The sequence below is a fragment of the Nelusetta ayraudi genome, unplaced genomic scaffold (assembly GCF_046127955.1).
Source record: "Nelusetta ayraudi isolate G7.1 ecotype Tasmania unplaced genomic scaffold, CSIRO-AGI_Nayr_v1 ptg000060l, whole genome shotgun sequence".
In the NCBI taxonomy this organism is placed as follows: Eukaryota; Metazoa; Chordata; class Actinopteri; order Tetraodontiformes; family Monacanthidae; genus Nelusetta; species Nelusetta ayraudi.
In genome coordinates this window covers 6,871,412-6,884,042 of record NW_027466110.1, presented here as the reverse complement: position 1 = coordinate 6,884,042, position 12,631 = coordinate 6,871,412, and the positions used below count along the sequence as shown (strand labels likewise).

The following is a 12,631-nucleotide window of genomic DNA, read 5'->3' as shown; positions in this document are numbered from 1 at the left end:
CGAGTGCAAAACTTTTTGTTGCTCTTTTTAGTTATGCTCTAAAGGTTACAAGATATGAAAATGATGTCCTTATGAAAAGCAGTCTTCTTCCTGTGCACATCTGAATTCTGTTTCGCTTTATGTAAGCGTGTTTGTGAAGGATGTGTTTTCAGCCTTGGCAACGTTGCAGAGGTCTAAACCTTTAAACTTTCGAAAAGCTACCAACGCGTCTCAGGTTCCTCTGTGGCTAATGCAGATGTGTGCCTACCAAGACACGATCTCCCCTGGTGATTGTCGACTAAAATTGTTGTTGTGTTTGTTTGATGCAGCAACATACCTTATTTGCATATGTTTGTGTCAAGAATACCTCCACTTGGGAGACCATTTCACTTCAGGTTATGTTTTAACGAGGCAATATGAAAGTGTTGCGCTTCATTAGAATAGTAGGAATGTGTTGGTTTGTCGTCTTGTGAGTTTTCAAACTGACTGCTGGGTTTCGCCTCCCACTGCTATAACTTGCCTCTGCTGAAACAAGGAGTTTAACCTACTTTCTGCTCATTTGTCGAGATGGAGAAATTGACACAAACTCCCACTTAAGATAAAATGATGATGATTTAAAAAAAAGATAAAATAAAAATAACACAGGGTGCACAATTTAGTGTCTTTGCCAACTTGTACATTTTGTCTAAAAAAATTTTTTTTTTTTTTCCTGAGAATTTGATATTTGCTCTGGAATGTACATCATGAGAAGATTTGAAGTTTTATCTTTCATCGTAATTTCAGGTTCTTTTGTGATTATTGTTGAGAGGATATAGCTGTCATTTCATAAAAGTTTGAATGCTTCCTTTATTTCCCGAAGCCGTTCACAGCATGTCAATAGAGAAGCTGCCCAGTCGGGTTTTGAGATCCACATCCGGGCTCCGTGGCGTGGTTTTGGCCCGATCTCGCTGACGTCACAAGCAGGAAGTGGATGATGTGGAAGTTGTCGGACGGCTGCTAGGTAAACAGCAAGTACAGCGATCCAGACTGTCACCCGGTAGTTGTCAGGTTTAGGTGAGAAGTCCGAAGCGCCGTGTCAAGATGTTGAAAGCGGTCATTTTAATCGGAGGTCCCCAGAAAGGTGAGAACATTCCCTTGTTAGCGAGCTCTCAAAGTTAGCCCGCCGGTGCTAAGTTAAATCCGAGGCTAGCTCGCTCTGCCAGGGCTGAGCTGCCACACACTTGTTTATATCAATGACGTGGCTCAATGGCGAAACACAATCGTCAAAATACGATCGCTAACGACACCCCGCCCCCAAAAATAAATAAATAAATAAATAAATAAATAAATAAATAAATGTGCGAATGAATCATACAGCGCATTCAAGAGCTGTGTGTAGTCTGTGTCAATGACATTATCAGTTCAAGAAGATCTGAGCAGACCTGTAAATACTGTAACCCATTGTGTATCGTATCGAGTAAACGCGGTACTCTTTAAAGTCCGATGCTTTGTTTTAAAAACATTAATGACAGTAGCAGTATTGTTATATGTCTTCGTATTTCATTGTCTATTGTGAAACAGGGGCGGGACACCTGAATTTCCCACATAGGGATAAATGAAATATCTATTGATGTGTATACAATCCAGTTAAGGCTCTAATACAATGTTAAGCCATTGTACCTCGAAAACATTTCCAAATTATTTCCCAAAACCTTCTATAGTGGTAAATAAAACACTTAAATACTAATTACTCACCCTCAGTCTAACCTTGTTGTACATTGTAGTGGGTTTTTTTGTTTGTTGGTTGCTGCTGTAGCACTTGTGCAGATAATCTGTATTCCTGTTGTGCAGGCACAAGGTTCAGGCCGCTGTCGTTCGAGGTTCCCAAACCCTTGTTCCCTGTAGCGGGGGTGCCAATGCTGCAGCACCACATTGAAGCGTGTGCCAAGGTGAAACCCTACCTCTGTTGTCCTTTTGATGCTGCTGTGGAAAAAAGAAAACAAAAAACAAAGACTTGAAGAGAATAGATGTTCGAGTTCGAGGCTATTTAGAGATGAGTGGGGGGGAAAGGCTTATTTGTGCAATTTTCCAAGCTCAATAAAAGCAGTTCAACAATGAATGGAATTGTTTGTTTTGCAAGGTACCAAACATGAAGGAGATTTTGCTCATTGGCTTCTATCAACCGAATGAAGAACTGTCCAGATTCCTGTGTAATGCACAGCAGGAGTTTAAGATCTCTATAAGGTAACCAATTTGTCTACTCTTGAATATTTTGTACATTTTGACATCATTTGCTGTTTCAAGGTGTATTTTGAAGTTCAACAGTTTCCTTATTGAATTAGTCATTGGCAGTCATTAAGAAATTAGGACATCTTTTGGCATCAATGTGCTCTCGTTCTGCAGAATAACTGCAAGAATACTGCTCTGTCTCGCCCCCGCAACGCAGGTACCTCCAGGAGTACTCGGCCCTGGGCACCGGAGGGGGCATCTATCACTTCAGAGATCAAATTGTCTCCGGCAGTCCGGAGGCTTTCTTCGTTCTGAATGCCGATGTCTGCTCTGCTTTTCCTCTCAAAGAGATGCTCAGCTTCCAGAAGGAACACGGAGAACCAAACAGTTTCGTCATCCTCGGGACAACAGTGAGACTTTATTCTGGACGGTTGTTGTTGCCCTCAAAAATGTTGACAGACTTGTTTGGGATCTCCGTTATTTCCGCCAACCATTTTAATATTTAAACATTTTACTTTTAATAATATAACAACTCCCTGAAGTTCTGTTCAGATCTTCCTCATTCTGGAAACATCCCATATCATGTTTTTTTTTTCTTTTCTAATGTCTTTGTTCTCTTTTGCAGTCAAACAGAAAGCAATCCATGAACTACGGGTGCATTGTTGAAAACGAGGAAACAAATGAGGTATTGAACCCCTTCTCTATTCCTTCCTTTCCGTCCCAATTTTCCCTTCAATCTACAAAGTTTTGTGCTCACTCAGGTCCTGCATTACGTGGAAAAGCCCAGCACATTTGTGAGCGACATCATAAACTGCGGTATATACCTCTTCAACCCTGACATCTTCCAGCATATCGGCTCAGTCTTTCAGAAGAATCAGCAGGACATGTTGTTGTGAGTTGAAGCTCTTTTCCTGTGGGGGGGGGGGGGGGGGTCAGCCTCTTGTGTGTCAGCACCACTCATTTTCTTTCTTTGGTTGTCTTCATTTGTCCTTTTTCCTCCTCCCTCGTGATTTTTGTTTCCTCACACCATCGTCAGATATCCGTATGATGGGTAAGTTGGTATATTTGGGCTGCACGACGTAGTTGGAGAGCACTGAGTGAATGGTGTGAGCTGTAGCTGCTAGGCCACAGGACGGCTGAGCTCGCTCATGGTGCTTTGTGAATGTTGCCTGTGTCCTTTTCTACTGCCATATTATGCACCTGCCATTTTTGCAAACTGCGCAGTGTTCATGTATTGCCCCTGCAGACACTGAGGAACTTTGTAAGCTTTTGTTTTGCTTTACATGAAAGACGTTTAATGGAAATTTTGAATTGTGCGCAAGATATGACTGGGAATTTGAAACTAATCCATTGATGAGCGACTGACTCTTCTATAAAACAATCTAAAGTAGCAGAACTTTACAAACTTCCTCGTGTCTTCCGAGATGTGTGTTCATGTATGTATATATAAACATGTGCACCTGGGTCACTGTTCCAACAATAATAATAACACGTGGAATGAATATTTGTATTCTCACATGCAATTGTGGATGTGAGCGCTCTTGACTGTACGTGGTTACAAATGTCAGGCCAGTGCAGCCCGGCATCGCCAACAGTTTACACACCGAGGACACGTACGCCCTAATGTATTGCCAAAGGTCAAGTAACTCACCGGCTCACATCAATAGCACGTTCATCAAGCAGGCCAGTGAATCAGCAAAACTGCTGAGCTCATCAGAGACACTTGAAAGAAGTGAGGAGGGTTTTACTGCAAATCCCTCTGTGACTGCTTTGCCTCTAACCGCCCACCGGCCCGCCCGCTCCTTTTTGGTAAAGCCTGATTCTGGTTGCTGTGCTTTTAAAATATTCCTTTAATCAATATTTAACACTCTGTTTCATCTCGCGGCTCTCACAATACACCATGCTAAAGACACTGATTAATATGGAACACGCAGACTCTTACACTTGGCTTTTTTTTTTTTTTTTTTTTTCCCCCGATCACTACTAGTTTATCAGCTCAGACCTGAGCTCAGCTACAGCAGCATCAAAGTTGGTATCAAGTGATGAATTTCAACTCGCTGCTCTAATTTAATTCTCAGGGATGAATTGTAAGAACCAAAAATGTCTTTCATCTTGGGCTTCGAGAAAGATTTTTGGGCTGCAGGACTGTCTTTGCGTACACCAGAAAATGTGAAAAGTTATTGCTGTGTAGGTTGGGCAATGAAAGCTGTGGGAAATGTCCTAAATTCTTAAAGCACTGTTTTTCCAACATGTTTTCGGGTCGACTTCACGCAGGCATTTATTTATTTACATGAAGTGAGAAACCTTTTCTATAATAATAATAATCTATTTTCTGTCCGTCTGTTGGTCTGTCTGTGTAATGTCTGCTTTTTTTTTTACTCACAACTTCACATATCCACTTGATTTGCAGAACCAGAAAATGTGGGGGAGGGAAAAAACTTTTACATTTCTAAATTACAGTGTTTATTCTCTCAATCGTTATCATAGTTTTCACCCAAAGTTTGTGCAGAAAATTGTATTTTAATAAAGCTTGATCTCTGGCGCTGATTTGTAACCCGGTGCCTTGAACTGCTGATGTGTCTCTTGCAGAGAGGAGCCAACAAACGGCTGGCACCGAGCAGAGGCCATCAGGCTGGAGCAGGACATTTTCACTGCCTTGGCGGGACAGGGCAAGCTCTACGTCTATAAAACGCAGGGCTTCTGGAGCCAGATTAAATCTGCTGGGTGAGTGCACATGTCATAAATGTTGTCACATCCAACTGGGCTGGGCATAAATTTACGTGCACATCGCCGGCCATCCTGTTGGGGATCCAGGGCCGACCACCAGGAGGAGGGCCGGCCTCCAAGGCCAGTTTGATAGAGCGGCCACACCACACAGTTACAACATTGTGTGATACACATGGATCTCAGACAAAGGCTTTAACTCATGTGCATTGGCACATGTGGGTACCAGGAGTATTCATGTTATGAATTTTTGTTTTGTAGCATCTCATTTCTGCTTTGCTTGGCATGAAAATCCTATCAAATTTTAGCATTGGAATAAATCCTCACGCCGCTTTGTCTTTGAGAAACACGGCGGCGCTACATGGAGTACTCGGAAGGAATACACGATGTTACTGTGTGTGCAAAATTTACCTCGGTCTCAGGCGACTGCTGCTGCAGGCCACCTGTGCGGACTCGGCCTCACCAGCGCACTGTATTAGACACAACACAGGAAAACAAGCAACCCGTGCACAGAGCAGCAGGGCGTCATGACATCCACAGCAGAAAGTTCCTCAGCAACTTGTTTACTGGTCGGACCAGACGTGAAAGCATTAATGCATGTGAATCTCCTTGTCTTCCCTGCCGGCAGAATCACAGATCTTCTCTCCCTCCTGACACAATGTCAATAGACGACAAATAGCAGCAAACCGACACTGCTCAATAATGTGGCCCGCTCAAAGGGTAGCCTGAGTCTTCATTTACAGGGAAATGCAAACATAACAGCAGGGCCACCAAGAGGGACGTCCTCTCACTTGCACCGATATCTACGCTGTTCCTCACCTCGCATTGTCCACAACGTGGTCAAGTTATGTCTGTTACAGCCTTGTGTGCTCAGTGGATACTCACTCGGTTTCTTTATCCATGGCTGGTTGCTTATCCGTGATGACATTTAAGCACCAGTGAAAACCAGCTGTGCACTGTGCTGCAGGTTAACGGCACCAGAACAGGCAGATGTGCTTGAATGCACAAGACTCATGGCCTTGACTCAAAATTAATCTTTTTTTTTTCCTCTTTACACCCTCTCAGGTCGGCCATATACGCCAGTCGGTTGTACCTCAACCAGTATCACACAAGCCATCCGGAAAGACTGGCCGCAAATAAGGAAGGAGGTCCCAAAATAAGTGGTAAATATCCTGCAACCACTTGTCCATTTGCCCCCAACTGGAAATAACTTTATTCATGCCGTGTCTCACCTCTTTAGGTAATGTATACATTCACCCTACAGCCAACATCGACCCCACTGCTGTGGTAATTATTCCCTGTCGTGCTTCATTTTTAAAATGTGCATGTTTACCCTTAAAAAAAAAAACCCATAGGAACATGAATATATGGAGAACTGCATCTTTTTCCTGTCTAAATTCAGTTGGGTCCCAATGTCTCCATTGGCACTGGAGTAACTATCGGTGCCGGGGTCAGAGTTCGAGAGTCCGTCATCCTCCACGGTGCAACTCTACAGGTGAGACATGACCTCGATAAAACTGAATAACATTTTCACTTTAAAAAAACAGCAACAAAAAATGGAACTGTGTGCTTTTCTTGGCGGATAACATGTTTTCAGGATAACAAATGTCTTTGGCAAGAGTTTAATTGAACGGCACCATCGACAAAACCACAGTTAATGTTGCGCCTCCCACAAACAAAGTTGAGAGCAAGGCGCGCTGAACCAGCACCAACAAACAGTTGACAGGAAATGAGACCGATGGTTTGTCCAGTCACCAGTTTTGCCTTTCGATGTGGGAAATGCTAAAGAATTCAGGAAACCCTCAGCTGCCGAGTCCGGTCGGTGTTCAGTCTGAAGGATTTTGGTCGATGTGATCATGTCCCTGCTTCTGTAGGACCACTGCTGTGTTCTGAACAGCATCGTAGGATGGGACAGCAGCATTGGCAAGTGGGCGAGGGTGGAAGGAACCCCGAGTGACCCAAACCCAAATGACCCGTACGCAAAGATCGACAGCGAGACCCTCTTCAGAGAGGGAAAACTCACCCCCTCCATTACCATTCTGGGTGAGCATCAACCGACTTGGCTGAGCCGTGCCTTCCAAATGGGCTGATAAATATTCATTGTGTGCTACATAAGAAATATGTTACATATATTTTCGCCCTTTTAGCAAAGAATTGGTAGATATGAACAGTGGATGAAAACATTTTTTCTCCAATTTTGGCTGCTGAGATGAGAATTACTTTGAGTCCCAGACTGGAATGAGCCTCAGCTGCATATATATGGATAGCAATCTGACATGTTTGTGCATGCATTTGACCTTACTTTTTTTTTTTTTTTAGCATTGACAAATTTGCACAAAGCACTGGGGGACAAGATACCTTAAGCCGACGTATCTAAATACCACATCCTGCATGCTGGAATGTGATGCATCTGTAATAAAACGTTGCCCTGCAGCGCTCTGCTTCCACACAGAATCAGATTCATAGTTTTCTCTCTCTCTCCTCAGGCTGTAACGTGACCATCCCCTCCGAGGTGATCATACTCAACTCGATTGTCCTCCCACACAAAGACCTCAACCGCGGCTTCAAGAACCAAATCATTCTCTAGTTAGTCCTCCTCACTTCCTGTCCTGAGAGAAGGGTGCGGCAGGACGCCCACCAGCACTGCCTCTGAGTTACTGTATATAACATGTCACCAACTGAGATATGGGACAGCTGTGAATAGTGGTGTTGGCCCCTGGGCCTCAATGTATCATGGGTAGTCGGCAAGGGGCTGGTCACACACACACTGATTTATCATGAAAAGTGCCAGAACTTTATATTGTTTGTAATTAACCTTGCTGAGTTGTAAAATTAAAACATAAACGGGCTCATACATGGAATGTAACATGATGTTTAAAAAAGTTCTACACAGTCGGATTCTGAAGAATGGAAACAAACTTTTTATTTAGTCAAGGGGGTGGGGAACATTCATAAATAAATAAAAAATACTTGCTACTCACTGCTTCAGATAATTGTTTGTTTAAAACTCTGATTAAACCCTTTGATTGTGGAAAAAAAATAAAGACATTGGCAAGAGATTTACAGTGACAGTCACGTCATGCTGCCGTTGGGAAGGGCAGGACTCAGACCCCTGCTGTGTGAGCAGCTACTGCTTTAATTGTGTGTCCCCAATCAATGAAGGAGCTGTTCCAATTTATGGATACAGCACATTATCATCTGCTTATTAGGCCCTCAAGCACTTGTGATCACCACAGCACTTTTGTTCCAATTACGGGGAATCTATTAAGATGTTACGCAGACTGCGGAACAGGCGCTGAAGCGCAAGACGTGTTTATTTAAAAAAGGTTTTAAATTATGCAGAATTTACTCTTCCCCACTAACGATGTCTCTTGTCTGACAGTGAACTCCCCAGAAATAACAAAGGCCCATCATTGTCTTTTGTCTGTTTACGACCAAGAGCAAAGTGGGACCTGTCCCACTTTGGTGTCAATTCTCTGCTGGCTGTAAACAAAGGGCTAAATCCTATCTTTTCTTGAGATAAGATTCAATTTATAAGGCTGCTTTAATTGAGTCTGTGATGAAAAGCTGAAAATGCCTGTCATGAAAGGATATAGAATAAAAAATATTTTTTATTCGTAGTTGGAGTGTTTATTTTTCCAATTTTACCACGATGCTTGAATGATTTAAATCTTTTCATTTACCGCTTCAGAAGACTGCCCTTAATTATTTTTTATTAATTATCTTTTATTTTTTTAAATGTAAAGCTGTCGGGTCAGAGAGAATTAACCTACACCATAAGGCAACCCTGAAATCCACCCATCAATGAAAAGCTTTTGCACTGCATCGCAGTGGAAGCTTTATGTTTTTGTCAGAAGAAAAAGAGAAGAGCCTCTCAGGCAGGCAGTTGATAACACATCACTGAAAGCGTTTCCATACCTTCTCCGTCTGCCTCTCAGTGGGAAACACAAGAGCATGAAATGGAGTATCAGAGGTATAAAATGACAGGGGTAAAGAACAGCGAAGTTGACAAGATTCATACGCCTCCTAAAAGAACGCGTGAGAGTGAAGATCGTGGGCGCTTGAGTTTTTTCAGTCAGCGGAATTCTTCCCCTCTTTGCGTTCTAGTTTCTTGTTTTTATTTATTTGATTAAAGCTTATAATGATAATAATAATGAATTTTATTTATATTGCACTTTACATTAAGAAATCTCTAAGTGCTAATAGGTTGGCTATATTCATTCTGCAGTGTGTATTCCTCTTTTTCAATTGCTGTCCTTCAAAGGGAAGACCTTTTTAAACCCACAGTACACACAGTTAACTCTCTAATATCTTACTGCGTTCAGCTTAAATTCAAGTCTAATTCTTCGTCACGACCTGCCTCTGATTTACAAACTCGGCTCGCTGTTGTTCTTTCCCAGATTAAATATTCCATCTCCATCCGTTCCTCACGTAAGTAATATTAATTCATCTGCAATTTGTCTTGATGGATTTAATTCCTTCTTCTTGTTTATAGTCAAGCTGTGTGTTTCGCAGCAAGTCAAGTCAGTCTGAAGGTGTTGGTCTGGCTGTCCCTACTCACGGTGGATCGGTCTACAGAGTCTTCAGCTTTGGGCATTCCCACTGATCACAGTGTGTGCAAAGAGCTGCAGACAGCTGTGTCCAACCCAGTCTTATTGCCCTATTCCCACGGCACGTTAGCTGCCTCTGTCACATTCCTCGGCAAACCGCTTCATACTCTCGCTGCTGTTGTGTTTGTGTTAAACGGAGGCCGGGCAGTCAGGGTAACACAACAGGTCCTCCACAAGGGAAGCAAGATGGGAGTCAGAGCATCTTTATTAGCCTTTAGAAATGCGCTTTTAGGAGGAAATGCGCTGGATGGATGTTGGCGCTGCGAGTCGACTGAGGGGCAATGACGTGTGATAGCGCAGGTAACTGTGAGGGTAAACAGGGAGAGCACAACTGACTCGGCTGCAATTTAGTGGAAGTGAAGAGCTGCCGGTGGAACAAAAAAAAAAAAAAGCACCAGCATGAGATAAGTGGAAGTGTGTTCACATCCCAGGAGAGATGATTCTTTCTGAAGGTCACTGGAGGTGACGGCTCAATTTCCTCTCATTTGCACAAAAAAATGTTTTTTCTGTCCAGGCTTGCATTTGGTGATATTTGACCTTAACAGCTATTCACTGTCTGGCCTGCATGGGTTCATGATAGCTCACCACTGTAGCGTCTCCAGACTGAGACAAGAAGGTGTTTTCCCTTCGCCCTAACAATCTCTGTCCTTTGTTCAGTCTTCGTCGGGAAAAACATTCTGTCTAGTCAAAATAAATGTGCCAGATAAGGCTTGAGTTACAAAAAATGTCAGATTGGAGTAAAAGTAAAATTACATGCACATAACAACTTATTTCAGCCCTGTTTTGCTTTCCTTTTGCATTCAAAATGATATTTAAATTGAAAATGGAGGAAGTGAATGAATATGGCAGAGATTTAAGGGGAATAAAAAGTCAACACAAGCATCAAAACATGCTAAAATATTGAGGAAGGGGTGTGTATGTGTGTCTTTCTTTGCATATGTTTGAATTAATTTACTCACTGTGAGGTTTTGAAACAGCAAGAACCGACCAAGAGGTCAAAAAACAAAACAAAACAGTGAAACAGTGTTTGCTCATGGGGAAAAAAGAAACCAAGCCATCTAACTACAGCTTCAGTGGTCGCTGTTTCCTTCCAGCTATTGCATGTGTGTGTGTGTGTGTGTGTGTGTGTGTGTGTGTGTGTGTGTGTGTGTGTGTGTGTGTGTGTGTGTACGTGCGCGTCCTCATCCAGCGGTGTGGGCCAGGGGCGAAGATGTTTCCACCTGAGAGGAGAGGTGGAGAGTTTGCGTGTCTGCCCAGTGAAAGGATGATGCCCACCACAGGCCTAAAGGACTGACAAATGAGCTGTCAAATAGAAACCGACAACTCACGCGGCTCAAATTCCTGCCACAGAGGAGATTTTTGGCTGTTGTGCATCGCCAGTGAATACTAATGTTTTGCTAATGTGTCCTCTGGAACATCAAACAGGGTCGGCTTCTCGCCGGATACCAACGAGATGTGTGAATCTGCCATGATGTCTTCCCTTTTTTTTTTGTTGCCCGCTCAGCAGATGGGCTCGCTCATCGGTTCTTCTATAAAATCACTAGACTTTGCTGATTTCGACAAACAGTCACTGTGCCAGAAACACCGACAGGATGACAAACCATCACAGACCTTGTTGATTAATCCACCCTGACGGGGCACAGACATTAGCATTCACGTTCTAATGATTAAAATCCCAAAGTCACTTCCCATATTTCCTCCCTATTCTTAACGTTCTCTTTCTGTTAAGAATTCAGTAACAACTCTTGGATACTGACACAAACAGCTTGCCCCCTCCTCCCTTCTCTCCCAGTAGTTTCCGTTTGGAGCCAAAATATCCTGGAGAGCAGCGCTGTCATCTTGCGCTGGCAAACACTGAGCTGCCACATTACGAGCAGGGCTCAGCTGTCAATTCTGAGCTCTCAGCTCTCAAACAGTGGTTATGCAAACCTTTAAACACCTGATCCACAACATTTTGGTAGTGTGTACTTCATGTCAGAGACACACAGCAGCCTATTACCAGCAACCCATTGCGCTATAAATGCTTTACTTTTCATGTAAAAGTATTACTAAAAAAAAAAAAAAAAAAAAGCTTCTTTGAGTGGAAGCTTAGTTATGGTTGTAGCAATAGGTTTGCTTTAAACGGGCTTCTTTCTGTTCCTGTTCTTTCTGTCGTGTCGCTGTTTTCAATTATCACTGAAATAATAATCTAAAGTTTTAGTTTAGGTGACTTGGGCACACAAACTGTGACAGTAATAGCAACAGAGAGCTGCCAACATGGCCTTAGCCGAATCAGCTGTGTTAATGTGAGAGCCGTGAAGCTACCAGCAAAAAAACAAAACTAACCGACAAGCTGCATTTTAACACCAATTAGCCACAACCGTCGAACGATCGTCTCGTTCTCTCTCAAGTTGCGGATGAAGTCGCCCTGAACGTCCCTGGCAGCAGCAGCTGCAGCAGCAGCAGCAGCAGCAAGGCCGTCTCATCTCAGTCACCTCAGAGCAAACTGGGTCAATGCCAAACAAGATGAATGCACGGCTGACATTTTTGCTCAAAGGGTCTGCGAGTCTGACTAATACCGCTGTTATTCATATAAATGGAACTCAATGCCGACTATAAAAAAAAAAGCACACAGGTCTGTGAGGCGTTGTCTTGTCAAAGCTCAGCTGGCTGAAGCACTTTGAATGTGGAATTAGGTGCAGTTCGTGAAACAGTCAAAAAGGTGTTAGTCACTTTAATTAAATCCCAGTGTTCATATTTGGTGCCCTTTTGTGTGTGTTTCTTTCTTTCTTTTTTTTAATTCTCGCGCCTTTCACTTTAGTCCTGCAAGTTAAATACTAAGTGGCTTAGTCAAGCTTTGGTTCCACTTTTCAGCAGACTAAACCCTCATAAACTCTGCTGCACTCTCACACTTTTCTTCTAAAAGCAGGATTTTAACTCAAAGAATGCAGATAACTTTGAAACGTGCAACGGTTTAAACTTAAGGAATTTTTCCATTGAAATTGGAAAAGTTTTGATCTGAAATTGCTCGGCGGTAAAGGTTTGTTTCGCAAAACTTTTTTGGATCGATATAATTTATGCCTATGTGAACTGCTTCAAGGTCCTCCGGTGTAACCCACAGCCAGACATCA

The 12,631-nt window shown here is 42.9% G+C and overlaps 1 protein-coding gene across 2 annotated transcripts; it reads left to right on the top strand.

The window, feature by feature from the left end:
• Positions 1-926: 926 nt before the first annotated feature.
• gmppaa (GDP-mannose pyrophosphorylase Aa) lies at positions 927-7,970 on the top strand. Of its 2 annotated transcripts, XM_076039812.1 has the most exons (13): positions 927-1,099; positions 1,810-1,907; positions 2,099-2,202; positions 2,405-2,597; positions 2,813-2,872; positions 2,949-3,079; positions 3,224-3,238; positions 4,777-4,911; positions 5,977-6,074; positions 6,152-6,198; positions 6,314-6,406; positions 6,786-6,954; positions 7,398-7,970. In XM_076039812.1, exons 1-13 carry the CDS (start codon positions 1,060-1,062, stop codon positions 7,496-7,498), a joined length of 1,284 nt encoding a protein of 427 aa, XP_075895927.1. In that variant the 5' UTR covers positions 927-1,059; the 3' UTR covers positions 7,499-7,970. The 2 variants fall into 2 exon arrangements, with proteins under 2 accessions (XP_075895927.1, XP_075895928.1); XM_076039813.1 differs by lacking the exon at positions 3,224-3,238 and having other exon boundaries at positions 930-1,099.
• Positions 7,971-12,631: the final 4,661 nt, after the last annotated feature.